This window comes from Cebidichthys violaceus, unplaced genomic scaffold (genome assembly GCF_023349555.1).
Source record: "Cebidichthys violaceus isolate CVI_PGR_0920_01 unplaced genomic scaffold, fCebVio1.0.p SCAF_12, whole genome shotgun sequence".
Taxonomy (NCBI): Eukaryota; Metazoa; Chordata; class Actinopteri; order Perciformes; family Stichaeidae; genus Cebidichthys; species Cebidichthys violaceus.
Window position 1 is genome coordinate 12,800,046 of NW_027176285.1, and position 15,993 is coordinate 12,816,038.

The 15,993-nt window shown below is 42.9% G+C and overlaps 1 protein-coding gene across 1 annotated transcript in view; it reads left to right on the forward strand.

The window, feature by feature from the left end:
- Nucleotides 1–3,828: 3,828 nt before the first annotated feature.
- lhx5 (LIM homeobox 5) overlaps nt 3,829–15,993 on the forward strand; it is a 14,348-nt gene continuing 2,183 nt past the window's right edge. The window contains exons 1-5 of the mRNA XM_068705573.1: nt 3,829–4,001; nt 5,920–6,143; nt 6,881–7,158; nt 10,172–10,337; nt 15,972–15,993. The exon at nt 15,972–15,993 is cut by the window's right edge and continues 2,183 nt beyond it. Coding sequence (XP_068561674.1) covers nt 3,829–4,001; nt 5,920–6,143; nt 6,881–7,158; nt 10,172–10,337; nt 15,972–15,993 — 863 coding nt within the window. The remainder of the gene's footprint in view (nt 4,002–5,919; nt 6,144–6,880; nt 7,159–10,171; nt 10,338–15,971) is intronic.

A 15,993-nucleotide genomic window follows, 5' to 3' on the forward strand; every position in this document is an offset into this window, starting at 1 on the left:
TATATATATATATATATATATATATATATGTATGTGTGTACGCGTATGCATATATATGTATGTATACACGTGTATATATGTATACGCGTATGCCTATATATATGTATGTGTACACGTATGCATATGTACATATGTACATATCTATGTATATATATATATGTACGTATATATGTTTATGTTTACACGTGTATGTATACACGTGTACACATATATACATACACGTGTATACATATGGAAAGGATGTATGAATATATCCTTTCCATTTCAGCTCACAGTGCTCAGCAACAACCACAAATAAGAAAGCTACTTCACCAGGAAGAAGCTTCTCTTTGCTTGTTTTAAAAAAAAAAAGAAAAAAGTAATGTCTGAAATTCAATTATTGCAAACATCAACCTTTTGCTTTTTCCGTCATCTTCAGTGCTCAGATTCTGTAGGAGCTCGGGCTGAAGGGACACACCAGGGTTCAGGGTTTGTGGACGTTGCTCGCAGCGTCTCTGTTGAGGCCGAGATGTGCAGCTGCAGAGGTGTTTCATGAAGGCCTCTCAGCGAAGAAAGAGGGCTGATGCTCACATGTTGGTCCTTGAGAAATGTTGTTGATGCTGTGTGTGTGTGCAACCAACAGAGCTCACATCCTCCAGGATAGATAAATATATATACGGTGATTATGATTTTGAATCCTTTATGAATCCTCCTCCGTGACGTTTACGCCGCTCAAAGTCTCTGATTTTTATTTAAAGAGCCGAATAACAGCGACCCAACCTTCACGTGTGTGAAGGCTTCTCTGAAAATGTTTTGTGAGGATGCAAAAGAGACCCATTTTTTTTAACCACCGAGCTTAAAATGAGATCCAGGGTGAAGATATTTGAGCTTCACTTTGAGATTTCATAGAATTTAAAGGGTTCTGTTTTAATGGGAAATGTTTTCCTGCAGTGTTTTATGGCTAAAAGCACAAGTCTGTGTTGAATACATCTTACATTTAATGAGCAAAACATCATTTAATCATGTGTCAATGACGCTAGTATTGTCTATAATCAGGGAGTTCATGTATTATAACATCGTACCATGACGTGTCGCGTTTTGCTCCACGTGAAGTATTCAAGGGTGGTGTTTGCAAACATAAATCTATGAAACCAGGAAAAAGCGAGCGGGGGAGACGCATCAAAAGGGAAATAAAATGTAAAGTCCTTGAAAGGGAAACTGTAGAAGAATTGATTTAGTCCTTCCAGGAGGACGAGGACACGTCGGAGGTCACGGTCATAGTTTAGCCAGGTTTTCAATCCACCAGCACCACGACATGTCGGAAAGCAACGTGTGATCACGTAACATAGGAGAGTCGCCCCCCCCCCTAAAAAGAGAGCCTGTTGCTGTCCTTGGTGCTTGCTGCCTTTTCAGCACCACGGACAGCTCCCTCGTGTCTCTCCACAGGTGAGTGTGTGGCTGTTTGAGGGGGGCGTTCGGTGTGCACAGGCGAGCAAGAGCAAACACTTCTTCTTTATCCTTCTGCACAATGCGGACGCATTTACGTTCAAACAAGGAGATGATTGCCTCACATGCTCTTTTTCCCACCGTTTTCTCCTCAACAAACCCCCCCCCCCCCCTTCCTTTTTTTTTTTTTGTTGTCCCTCCCTTGTTTTACAGGCTAAAGGGCGTTGTGTTAGGAGCTCTGATAATTGGGGGAAACTCATTCAGCACCGTCTCCACAAAGGCCCGGAGCAGCCTGGTTAAAGCACCGCTACCTGGAGGGTAAATCCACACAGAGTATCGTGGGGCGCTAATTCTGATCGAGAAACTCTCAATTATATGAACGAGAGGGAGACTTCTTCTGAGGGTTGTGTCAACGCAACGTTTTAGGATGCCAAAAAGAATAGGAGGAAGAAATAAAAGAGACATAAATGCATGAAGCTCAGGTGGTGTCGGCCAATATTTTGTAAAGTTGGTGGTTTGATGCCTGGGTTCTGTGCCCTTGAGCTACACAAGGACACTTTGTGAGCAAGAAAAATGCTGTGTGTGTGTGTGTGTGTGTGTGTGTGTGTGTGTGTGTGTGTGTGTGTGTGTGTGTGTGTGTGTGTGTGTGTGTGTGTGTGTGTGTGTGTGGCAAAAATAAAGTAAGTTGGACAAAAAAATCTGCCAAATGAATGTAATGTAAATTTTGTTTAATTCATTTTCATTTTGATCCTTTTCATCTGGCTGATAGATAAATAGATGGATATAATATCATATTGTTTGACACTAACACTAACTAGATATATAGATATAGATGATATATAGATTTAGATAGATATAGTTTCGGATATGTAGATAGATAGATATAGATATATATGGATATATTTTATATATAGAGATATAGATAGATTTAAATGAATAGATATAGAGAAATAGATGGATAAAGATATACTAGTGGTACTTTAACAAACAATGAAGGTATAGATAGATATTATATTGACACTAGGCCTGTTTGAGTGTTCCTCTCTAAATGTTGTCTTGGACGACCTATAATCGTGTAAAATTAGTCAGAATTCACACCTAATGTCATTTAAATGATTCATCATTAACCCGGGAAGACAAAAAAAAAAAGCCCCTCAGCCCTCCACTAACATGAATTAACGTATCGCATGTTTGCTTAACTGCAAACTAACACACAAAAAAGCGAGCCTGTTGGTAAATATTGAAATTCCCCTCTTTTCGATCGGCGGCCGCTCAGTTTAAAGCGCCGGGCTTCTCCCTATTGATGAGCTGCAGCTAATCCATCGCATTTCCCTGTAAATAGCTTTCTGCATGAGAAAAGGGGCCCCCGAAGCCCCCCCCCCCCCCCTCCTCCTCAGACCGGCCACAGTGTGATGCACGGAGCGTTTTGTCACAGGGCCATTATGAGGCTTGTGTAGCATTAGCGCTTGTTCGGCTACTCCCACCGCCGCCGCGTCCATTCACATTCATGCGCTCGCTTCTCGTGCACGTCCTACAGGTATTTCCTAACCTCCCTCGTGCTTTGTGGACTTCCAAGTTTAAGGTCCGATCACGAATGTTAGGAAGGGAGAGGGGGGGGGGGGTCTTTGGGCGTTTCGTTTTCCCTTTTATAAAGTCAGTGATGTCCCTTCCAGTGGAAACCTTCCACATGCATCCTCAGGCCCCTGCTTGTGATTTCAGGGTTCGCTCGGAGGCTACTGCTATGAACGCGTAACCATAACAACTGCGTTCTGATTGGCTCTCCTCTGCACGAGGAGAGGAGGAGAAGGAGGGGGGGGGGGGGGGAGGGGAGGAAGGAAGAATTAACAAGGGCGTCATCCAATGTGACGCTGCGTAGCGCTGGCAAAAAAAAAAAAAGAAACGTGACAACCCAGGCACTGTGATGTGAAAGTGGCGACGCGAGGTGAGCCCGAAAGGAAATGACTGGACCCAAAACAAAGCACGAGCTAAACGGGGATGAAATATCAGAAGAAATAATAATATTAGAAAAAAACACGTTTTGAATAATGATGTTTTTAGCTGTGCGCGCGTGAGAGAACATGTGCGCTTCGTCCGTTACGCAGACCATCAGCTGGCGCGGCTGAAACCTCCTCCTCAACCTCTGGATTGTGGATTTGTGACAAGTGCCAGGAACCAAACTAGGAGCAGGACTACAACAGTTCCCGGGGATCGTCTCGCGCGCTCTCTTTTCCTCCTCGCTGCCCTTTTTTTTTTTTGGGACAGGAGCTTCCTTAAACTTTTCGCCTGACAGCACACCTCCCCCCCGGAGCCAAGACGTTGTTCCGCGTAGACCCGGGTCGCCCCAGTCCGAGCAGCGCAGTCCGTGTGGGAAGGTCGGCACTCTGCGCCCTGCAGGCCGGAGACATGATGGTCCACTGCGCCGGGTGCGAACGGCCCATTCTGGACCGGTTCCTCCTCAACGTGCTGGACCAAGCGTGGCACGCCAAGTGCGTCCAGTGCTGCGAGTGCAACTGCGCCCTCACCGAGAAGTGCTTCTCCAGGGACGGGAAGCTCTATTGCAAAATGGACTTTTTCAGGTAACGAGAGAGGGAGAGAGAGCGCCTGGATTCAGGGCTCCTTCATATTAATCGCCACGCGTAAAGATATTTTTTTTTTTATGGATGCAGTGTTGATAAAAATATTGAAATGCATCGGGAGAAATAATAGAAAAGGACCAGCAATAATAATGTGGCCCGCAATGTATATTACGTATGTGCACAGGGGTCAAAATATCAAGTCATGGGTTCAATTTTTTTTTTAATTATCTTCAAGGTGGATAAAATAAAACAAATGAATATGTATAATTAAAAAATATAATTTATTTTAAAATGTAGGGTTTTAATTCGTCTCCAAACTGAAATATTGGTCATGTGACGTGGCCTTTTGATAAAGGGTCTCTGGAATAAAACAAAATGTAATTTCGTAGCGCAGCCATGCATTTTTTTTTCCTTCTTTTGAATATATATTCTCCAGATCCACATAACAGTTTTTTTTCAAACACCCATTAGGCTATTAACCGGTTCACAATTCCTAAAAAAAAAAAAAAAAAAAAGCGTCTCAGGTAATTGAGTGATAAGTGAAGCCCTTGCTTGTCCCGTCGCACTCTCTTAGCATCATTTTCACTCACGTGTGTGTGTGTCAGTTATTTTCTCCCAAATTGTCTAATGACATGTGAGGCGCATTAGCCTTTGTCCGGACGCGCTGTTATTGGCCTCGCGCGGCCTTGGCCATCATATTACGGCAGGTCCCATCAAGCGGTGGATTTAAATGGCCGGCCATTAGCCAGGCGAAACAGTAATCACCTTAATATGTCCATTTGTTGTGTAAGTAGAGTTGTGCCCTTTCGCTGGGGAGGGGGGGGGGGGGGGGAGAAGCATGCATGTGAAAAGAGGGACAGCGGAGCGATACCATTGCAAATGGAGAGACAAGCCTACATTAGTGTTAAAACAATGCTGCACAAAAGGAGCGCTTGCTTTCACCCAGAGGCTTAAGCCCCCCCCCCTCCATAGGCCGACTGTAAACCCAGGTAGAGCAGGCCCACAGTGACCCCCCCCCCCCCCCCCCCCCCCAGACCTCTGCTCAAACTCCTCATATTCATAAAAGCACCGATGCTGGTGAGTCCCCAAATAACACTCAGGTGTGTTTTATTTCACCCTGAAACACCTGTTCTTCCAGACCAGGAGGGGGATTCTGCTGAATTTATTATTATTTTTTTTTGTAAAGGGGGGGGGGGGGGTATTTGTGTATCAAATTGATGAGTCTTCTACCCACTCGGTATTTAAGCGGGTGAATATGGATTAAGAGAAGATTTTCACGCTAAGATGCTCCCACTCTGCTTAATCCTGTAATATATCCGCGGCTACAATGTGTTGATTGTCACTAATGCGTTCTGCGTGGGGTTATTGTGGGAGCACCTCCATCAAAATAACGAGCACGCGGTTTTTTTTAGAGAATCTTCAACAAAAAAAGAAACTAAATCTGACTTTATTATTATTATTTTTGTATTATTTCCGTTTGAATTATCCTGTCTTTTAATACTCCCTGTCTTAAATATGGAGACAGGTATTTTCTTTATTAATGACTTAATATAGAGCTTATATATGAGGCTTTTATTGGAATATTCAGAAATATAAAGCGTTAATATAAAATATAAAGTACATTTTTTTATTACTATATTTATTATTTTGTTCTGGTACTTTTTGTTATATTATTAGATTGAAAATAACAATATTTTAGCATTATTATAATTTGAATTCTAAGTATGAGAAAAGGAAATTCTTTATTCCTCTCAAGCTGTGATATTAATAACACATTTTGTTATCTCTGATAAACATTTGTGGACATACAATGCCAATAAAATAAATGATATATTCATAATTATATGATGTTGTCGTTGGCTTAAAGAAACAAACAAACAGACATGCATTTAACGTTGATTTTGTTCGTTTCATGCAGGCGGTTTGGCACAAAGTGCGCGGGCTGTCTGCAGGGAATCTCGCCGAACGACTTGGTGCGCAAAGCGCGCAGCAAGGTGTTCCACCTGAACTGCTTCACCTGCATGGTGTGCAACAAGCAGCTGTCCACGGGAGAGGAGCTCTACGTCATCGACGAAAACAAGTTCGTGTGCAAAGAAGATTACTCGAGCTCCGGGGCCATTAAGGAAGTCAACTTGAACTCAGGTAATCGGCAGGGATGACGAGACGTTATATATATATGTGTGTGTGTGTGTGTGTGTGTGTGTGTGTGTGTGTGTGTGTGTGTGTGTAGATATTATATAAATGCATATGAGGGACAAAAGAAAGAGGCTTTAATTGTCCCGTCTGTTTTTGTCGGAACCTTTTCTGCAGTCCGTGGAGATCTTTTCACAACAACCTTGTCAGATGAATGCTTTCAATATTTACCTCCACGAGACAATGGCTCTCTGTGTTATTGTACGCGTGGATCCGCTGGGGATGAGTGTGTTAGTCTGACCGCGCGCGGCTCCTCTCTCCGCTGTCTATTCATCCTCGCAGACGAGGACAGACAGCCCACTCCCTTCCTACATATACAGAGCCACGCTCTTTTTTTTCTTGGAATAATGTGCAATTTATTTTCTGCTTGTAGTTTTAAAAAATCTATATTTTTCTATCATACAATTTTTTTCTTAGCATTTTAGGCATCAACTCTGCAAAAAAATGAAATTTTATATATTTATTTATTCATTTTATTTGATAAATTGTAATGTTTAGAAGACAGACAGAAAAAATGCATCCAAACGAGTAAAAGTAACTCATTATTGGGTCATATTTTGGATGCATATTTTGCAGCGTTGCCGCTGAGCATCTCCAGGCCTAATTATAGCGCCCCCCCCCCCCTCCTCCTCCCTGACATTTCGGATCGTGACCTTCCTCTTGTTTGCCCCCCCCCCCCCCATCAGTGTCGTCGTGTACAGATAGGAGTTTATCGCCGGATCTGCAGGACCCAATACAGGACGACATAAAAGAGACGGACAATTCCACGTCCTCAGATAAGGAAACGAACAATATTGAGAACGAGGAGCAGAACTCGGGGACCAAGAGGCGCGGGCCCCGGACCACCATCAAGGCCAAGCAGCTGGAAACGTTAAAGGCCGCGTTTGTCGCCACGCCGAAACCCACTCGGCACATCCGGGAACAGCTGGCCCAGGAAACGGGACTAAACATGCGAGTGATCCAGGTAAGAGGCGGCCTCCGTCTGCGGTGGGCGGGGGGGGGGGGGGGACTCAGTAGAGAGACGGGGAAGGCACGTCTCCATTTTACTCAAATGTGCTGAGGTTATTATTTATGTATTTTTTAAATGAAGGCCTCATCCTCTGTGAGAGAAATGTCGAAGCATGATGTGCTCTATTAGCAGCTTCTAAATCCACATTTGGGATTTTGCATCAGGCATTCTGCATGTGAACGTTTGTGTTGTTACTGTTATTGTCATATTTGATGGCATTTTCTCAAATGATGCTGATAGAAAAATGCGTTTAATTGTCTTTATATGTGACAAATAGAAGTATTTTTAAATATATTTAAGTAGCAGTGTGTTGCCTTAAAATTAGTTTTATATTCTCACATAACAATGGAAACCCATATTTGAGCAATTCTGTGTTTTTAACATTTTAAATAGACAGCATTGTCTTCATATTTTTAGCTTTTTTTTACATTTAATTTAACAAAAAAAAAAGATTATTTTCAAATTCAATGCTACTCACTCCACTATTTAAAAAAATACATAAATATTATATCATATATTCCTATAAAAATTGCATTCCTGTTTGCATCCAATTTTCCACGCTGCTACATCCAAACCTGCAGGCGTTCGTTTATGCTCTTGAAATTAAGATCTAGTAATCCAATTTACTGACGCGTGGATAAAACAAATATAAAAGAACATAATTTATTTTGTGCAGCCAGCGGTTTATTTCGGCAATCAAATGTGTTGCACAGCCATGAAATCAGTAAAAAAGGTTAGTCTGGTGTTTGCCAAAGGCGAGAGGAACCCCAAACATGTTTTTGCAGAATAACAGCAGCGTGTTTTGGGCCAATGTCTGTCTTTTCACCCTCACACACACACACACACACACACACACACACACACACACACACACACACACACACACACACACACACGCGCACACACTCGCTGTCTGGGTGCAGACTGTGTCAGGATGATTAGCACCATCTCTGCCAACTGTGATGTGGCTTTTTGTGCACTCACTGTAATTATCGCTGATTTCACAGATTTACATACCACCCTCCCCTTTTTCCCACCTCTCTGCTCTTACTCACTTCCAGCCTGTTTGCTCTGCCTCATCCATATCATAACCTGCAGGCTACTGTGTGCGTGTGTGTGTGTGTGCCTGTGTGTGTGTGTGTGTGTGTGTGTGTGTGTGTGTGTGTGTGTGTGTGTGTGAGAGAGAGAGAGAGAGAGCTGCATCAACAGAGCTCAAACAAACAGCCAATAAATCAATCAATCAGTCAGGCAGTCCATCCCTCTGTGTGTGTGTGTGTGTGTGTGTGTGTGTGTGTGTGTGTGTGTGTGTGTGTGTTGCTTGGAGCCAAAATGGAGGCTCTCTCTCTCTCTCTCTCTCTCTCTCTCTCTCTCTCTCTCTCTCTCTCTCTCTCTCTGTGTTTCGTCATCCTCCTCCTCGTTCGCTGCACGTTAAATACCGTTGCTCTCAACACGGGGAGCCCTGTGAGCTTCTCCAGCATGTGTATGTAATCCCTAAGCAACGCTCTCTCGAGGGGAGCGGGAGCATTTCCATAAAAATGTACCCTACAGTTAGACGATTGTTCTCAATAAGCAGGTGTCGCCTTTTTTTTTTTCTTTTTCCTTCTTCCCGCCGGAGCACACAGAACAGAGCCTAAGTGGGTTTAGGTGTTTTTCCTCTGTGTGTGTGTGTGTGTGTGTGTGTGTGTGTGTGTGTGTGTGTGTGTTTTTTGTTAATCTGCTGCACAGTGGGATTTTTCGCCTCTGGTGCAGCCCGGCTGGGGTGAGCACACATCATTATGCAGCAGTGATGCAAAGGCGAAACAAGATGTGTTATGTGCTTATAATGCAGACATTCTTCCATATGGTGTGTTAGTGGAATCCTCCTTTGTTCCTCTTCAAAGACGGTTTATCTTACGGGAGCGTCGGGGCTGTTTATGCTCTGATTTGTAGCTTTGACTGTTTATTTGAACTTGCACTGAGGTTTGTGTGTCGGGTTACGTTCATGTTGCTGTTTGCTGCAACGGGAAAATGTTGTTTTTTGGTTGTTACTGGTTCCAGTTTCTGATCATGTCTTTATTATATCCAGTCAAACGGAGCATCTTTCCTCTTTTCCTAGTTTTGGATACTTTGTGCTTTCCAGAGATATATTATAACATTTGTATTATATGGAAATTACAGGAAAACACTTGATTGATCACAGCTTATGTAATTCTGATATTGCACTGGAAGATTTTCATGTTATATTTCCTTAGTTTGTACTTTTTCTGTGAAGCGTTGCTGCGTTTCTTTTATGGTTCAACACTTTTAGTTTTAACTTTCACACAATTATTGTTTTATTTATCCACTTTAACGCTAAAATACAAGAATGAAACTACTGTAAGAAGAGTTCAAAATGCTTACAGAGCTGTCAGATAATTAGGATGATTATGAGCCAGCAGCAGATATGTTGTGAGAAATAGTTTGTAGTTTTATAGGAGTTCTTTAAAGTGTCAACCCTTAATATTTCAGTGCTTGTTGATTTAGTATTTCTATTTGAGTAAAAACAAAGGCTTTGTTCTCAGAGTTGATCAGTTCTTTGGCTGCGTCTGAAATTCAATACTAACAATTTAAAATTGTGTGCATACTTCCATTTTCTTGTGTCTGGAACACAGTATTAGTTACAGGAATGTCACCACAGACAGCCAGTTCCATAATACTGCAGATATTTAAATATTGCAATACTTTCATCAGTGGGCCAGAAGCTCAATCACTTCAGACTTCAGAGACATTTATTTGAATGAAAATCCACCATAAAGGCTTAAATCTGTATAAAAAAACCCTAAAAATGATCAGGATTTACATGAAGTTGATGAATGCAGCGTCATGACTTGTGCTCTTGTTGTTGTGACGCCGTAGAGACTTAAGTGACTGCAGTTGAAGCATTTTATTTATTTATTTTAAAAACCGATGAGATCAGCTGATAACTCCGTCCCCTCTGGTCTGGATGCAGGTCTGGTTCCAGAACAGGAGATCCAAAGAGCGGCGGATGAAGCAGCTGAGTGCTCTGGGGGCCCGGCGGCACGCCTTCTTCAGGGGCCCGAGGAGGATGAGGCCCCTGGGAGGCCGGCTGGAGGATCCGGACATTTTAGGACCCGGTGCCTACGGCTACTACGGAGGTAAGAAACAAAGTCTTCTGACACCACGAGCAGAGTCAACGGATACTACACAGCCTCTAGTGCAGCATCGATGTGAAATATTCTACTCTGTAAAATAAATAACGTAATTATTGTGTAGCTTAATTGCAACCTTCAGCAGCACCGCCGAGGCTGCTCAGAGATGGTTCTTTATCTACTGAACACTCCACGTGTCACCTCGGGGTGGCTTATCTGCATGGGCTTTCTTTTAAAATCTATTTATCTCTCGTTGAATGATACAACATGCGATCAGTCCTCGATGTGACTCCAACCTCTGGGACGATTCAGTGTTTGACTTCTATGTTGGAGGATTGTAGTAAAAGCTTTAAACCTGCCTGACTGTCACATGCTGCCACTTCGTTAGACAGCCGGGAGGATGTTAGACGACGTGTTGCAATCACACACTAGTAGGGAAAGTGTGGTATCGCAGGGGGGGGGGGGGAGATGGGGGGGGGGGGGGGGGGGGCATACTTCAGTCAGACATTTAATCTCAAAAGACATATTAATTATTTTGAAACTTTTTCAGAACGGAGAACATCAAAAACAGCAAGTGTAACTAGAGAAATAAAGCACAACAGCAGTATTTGTGGTACTTGATTCTGCAATAAAAACACATTTTAATAGCGATGAAAATGAAAACAACCTCTCTGTGCTCACCTCCTTTTCTCTTTGAAAATAAATCAGCTATTTCTTCAACAAAGGATTTAAGGTCTAAAAAGACGTAGCACATTAGAGCAGAGTCATCGCAGGACGTTCTGATTAATTATTTGAATTCTTAAAGGGGGAAAAAAAGGGCTTTGCAATAATGAAAAGAAAATATTTCTCATTTTACACTTTAACCTTTGTGGTCGACTGAGGCTGGAGGAATTCTTTTGGCTGGATTTGATGGGGTGAAATGTGTCGTGACCCTCATTGTCTGACTGTTGTTGCTGCTGAAAAGCCGTTAATTTGCTTGTGTAGCGTAAATGGGCAAATATTTGCAGCTATTTCATTGTGAAAGTTTCTTTCCATTGAGTTCTGGAGATGAGGCGGATTTTCCACGTGTGAAAATGAACTGCAGATAAAAGGATGAGCTTCACTGTATGTTTTCGCTGCAACACAATGTGAAGTCCTTCAAATCAATATTCCTTCAAAATAAAAAGGAGCTTGTCAAGACCACTTAGAAAAAGAAATAGAAATCTGGATTGTAGGTTATTGGTCGCCTGGATGAAGACAAAAATAATAATAATTTGGAGACAATAGCAGGTGGGCAGCGTGTAGCAACAGCAGCTCCACGTTGAGCTGCAGGAATACATCGGATGCACCCGTCATGTGTATCAGCAGTTTTTTTTTTTGTTTTGTTCATGGACAGTCTGAGAGCCGTTTCTATACAGCTCCTGCACATCTATACCTGAAGGACCCGGGCATTGGAGGATACAATGAACTGGAGCCGTCAAGGCTGCAAGCGCATGGAGTGGGAGGGGAGGGGATGGGGGGGGGGGAGAGAAGAAATCAGGAGGACAAAAACCTCCATCCCTCACTCTCGTCTCTCTCTTGCCTTTCACACCCTTTTGTGCCGCGGCAGCAGAGGCCGGTCTGCTCGCCTTTATCCGAGCTCGCTGCTTCCTTATGTTCCTCTGCTGCTGCTTAGAGGGATGGATGTCTGTGTGTGTGTGTGTGTGTGTGTGTGTGTGTGTGTGTGTGTGTGGTATGGTGCGTCTGCATGCAGGATTGTAATTATAGCTTGCAGAGCCAGCGCCGCCCCCCTCCCTCCCTTCAATCCCCACCCCCCATCACACACATTCACCACGCAGGCCACAACACACGCTCCTTGTTTATCGTCAAGGTCGGCCCAAACGAGCAGGGGCTCAAATAATTAGCTTTGTTTGTGAAAGTCGTGTCGGCTCTCATTGTTTCTCTCTGTGATTTTAAAGACAGCCACGTGCCAACAGCAAATACAAGGCAACGTATTTGTTTGATATCTAACCTGTTAGTTTTGCTGATTCGGGCCTTGGGTTCGGTGCTGAAACGGGAGCGAGAGGAGCATATGGTGGGAGAGGAGGAATAAATTCTAGTGCAACATCTGCAGCAGCGGGATAAAGTCTGCCATCGATCTCAGTTTAAGGTGCTGTTGGAACAGAATGGATTTAATGTAACTGGGGCGATTTGGAGCGGGGGGGGGGTTTAAAAGGAGAATATGGAAGAGGTGAGAAACAGAAGGCAGGTTTGTGATTGTTAATGGCTGCAACATGGGGAGTGGATGAATCCTTTTATAAACTGTTCTGATGGTATTTTTCATGATAAATAACTAAAGAAATATAGTTTTAGGGAATAATACGTCAAATTAATATGCAGAAATCATCAGAAATCAATCAGAAACTAGCCTGGCCCTTTCCAAATTAGGCGACTCAATCTCTAGTTTCAAGTCTTCTTCAATACAGCATGATGTTCATTTAGTACATTATGGTCCATTTAGAGTCAAACAGACCATAAAGCAGGGGATGCTTTAGGGTGGGGCTACACGGTGATTGACAGGTTGTTACCATGGCGTTGTGCGTGTCTTCTAACTCTTTCATATCGTGTTTTCACTTCATGGAAGTTAATCGTAACATTTTGGTTGCCTAGAAATTTCGTATTCAGCGATTAGTTGTACTTAGCTCCGCCCTCTCGCGTCACTTCTGGTTGCAAAAACCAAGATGGCGACGGCCGAGAGGCTTCAAAGCGTCCGTCCACAAACCAGTTGGTGACGTCTCGGTGACAACGTCCACTTCTTACACGCTGTTTATTGTTCAAAGGCAACAAACTCGCTATATTGTAGTTGTGTGTAGTAAAATGTCATTTTACATTAACGTTTTTTGTGCTAAGCTAAGCTAAACGCTTACTGGCTGTAGCCTCATATTGAACACCCAAACATGAGCGTGGTATCGATCTCCTCATCTTAACCTCGGTAAGAAAGTGAAGAAGTGTATTTGCTAACGTTAAAGTGGACGGTTGAACCACCTTCTGTCCACCTGGTGCTGCTCTGAGAGACTGGGAGAGGAGCTGAGGAGCAGCTGGTCGGCTGGTTTTGTCCCAACTTGTGCTGGACGGATCTCCGAGTGGTTTGGCTCTCAGGATTGGATTCATGTGTGAACTGCTAGGAAACAAGAAAAAGGCTCTGTTCACCCAAATTCATCACCAAAGAGAAGGAACGACCCGTTGAGTTATCTACATGTAGCTTTGTGGTCTTAAGTGGCAGCCGTGATGAGAGCTGGTTGAATCCTCTAAATGCTGACTAAAAGGAGCTTCAGTGCTTCCTTTCTTGTCTCCTTTAGCATAGGATACACTCGACCATCCTTTACCAGGAGATAATGCCGTCCCGTAATTCCTTGCGGCAACAACATTTCCAGCGAATCACCATCCGGCCCTCAATAAGATCTGCTGTCATAGTAAATTATGGATATATTTAAAACATCCATCTTAAGGCCCTTAAAAAGCAATTAATTAGCAACAACACAGATGCTTCGTAGTCCGAAACCAGAACGGCAAACTTTCAATGGTGACAAAGTCCTTGAGACCAGATCCACTCCTTCTGTTCTGACCTTTCACAATAAAAGCCCTGAACATGTAATATTCGCCAGTGAGTGTTTTGTATTTTCGTCACCCCACCGCTGTAGAAAGGTCTTTTAGGTGGTGTGATTCTGTTTTGGACAGGATTGTTACTTGAGTTTGTTTTTTGTGTGTTATGAATAAAGTTGCTAAAATAAGTGTAAGAAAATGTCGAATTCTCTGAGCACAGCATTCTTTTTCTAAGTCCCTTAAATTCTCTCTCACATCTTTCCTTGACCTCATGTTTTTTATCAAGGTGGAGGAAAGGTGGTTAGGAAAAGATATTTACTATTTGACAGTCGTTTATAGATATTTGGAAATTTATTTTTGTTGTGGAAAGTTCTTGGAATCCACAGACATCTAACTTCCTGTACGCAGTTGTCATTTGGACCTACTGAAGAAATAGTCCCTATGAAAACTGCTCACAGTGAGGTTTATTGATTATCCAGAGAATTATTTTTCCAATGCTGTGAGCACCAGAAACAAACACCCATTCCCTTCTGTTGTACTGAGGTGGAGGCAGAAATCATACACAAATATTTTAGGTTCCAGGGAACATAACATAAAGTGTCTGCATAGCTGTATATTAATATAGGTAAGTGACAAAATCTGTTTTTGAAAATGATTTGCAACCCTTTAACCCTTTGTTGATGGACAGTATTCAGGATACATTCTGAGTAAATTCATAAATAACCAATGACAATGAGGAATGAATATGAATACACCCGGAGACATCAAACATTAGTCGGTTTATGCAGAAACCTCTCAGAGGCGTAAACATGTCAGTCAGTGTTAGAGGTGATGTCGAGAATATTTGTTAAACCCGAGTGTGTGCAAGAGATTTTCTTTGAAAGCCTGGAATTTGGGCTGTTTTCTGTCATTAATATGCCAGTTTGTTGCTGCGTGAGAAAGTTGAATTATTTAAGACGAGAAAAAACGTCAGTCGTGGTTCGAGCTTTGCTCAAACGTTGGCGATCAGATTAATTGCATTTTGTGCAGACGTTCGTGGTCCCCAGAGGATCAATCGTTCCTACTTTTGCTCCTGCTTGGTGCGTACGAGCATACGTGGATATTTGCATAAAAAAAACGTGGGCATGAGCAGAGATATTCTTAATGATTTGCTGCCATATGAACAGGCGTGTGATGCTGTAAAGATGGAAATAGAGCGGGGCAAACCTGTCACCACTGACTCCACTTATGTGGGAAGCTATTGATGATCCAACACCGTGACTGTGGATAAAAACACAGCAGCAAGGTGTGGAAATACAAAACAGCTGTCCAGAGGAGCAATAGTTCTGTATTTGGAGCTGAAAGGATTGCTAAATGAATTGATTACTCCATCGGCTGGCAATTAATTGGGAATATTCTTTAATATTATTTTTAATTTTAAGTTATTTTTCAAGCGAAAATGCTGATTTTGCACCTTTTTGTTTTTGTGGTTTATATCACTGTAAATGTAACATCTTTGGGGTTTTTGGACTGTCGGTTGAACAAAACACGCAACGCAAAGACGTCACACTGAGCTTTAGGAAACTGTGCTCTATTTTAGGATGATTTATAGACCAAACGATTCATCGCTCGATCAAGAAAACAACTGTCGGATTAACCGATAATGAAAACACTCAGTTAGTTGCTCAGTTACTTGTTAGACTGCATGCCGGGAATAATGGAGAAAGTCCCACGGCCCGGTGAGGTGGAGGAGAGGGAGATGTTGCTGGGAGCTGCATCAGACAATGACAGAGACAGAGTGATGCAGGGCCGCAGAGAGGCTGAAAAACATCTCATTCTGGAGTTCCTCATCCGGATCCGGAAGTTTCAGCAGGGGGGTCCGTGGAGGAGCGAGTGAGGGAGATGAATGCAGTGTGTAAAAAGGCGGGAGAACTGAGGTGGAGAAGTGTGGAGTTGTTTATACACTCAAATGAGGCTGCTTAGAGAACGGTTGGTTGGAAATTGGACATGATCAATTTCACCACTTGTTGGTGGGGGGGGTGGAGGAAAGGTGATTTTTATACACATTTGAAAGTCTAACCCCGTGTTTTCTTTCCTCAGAATACCAAGGCGACTATTACGG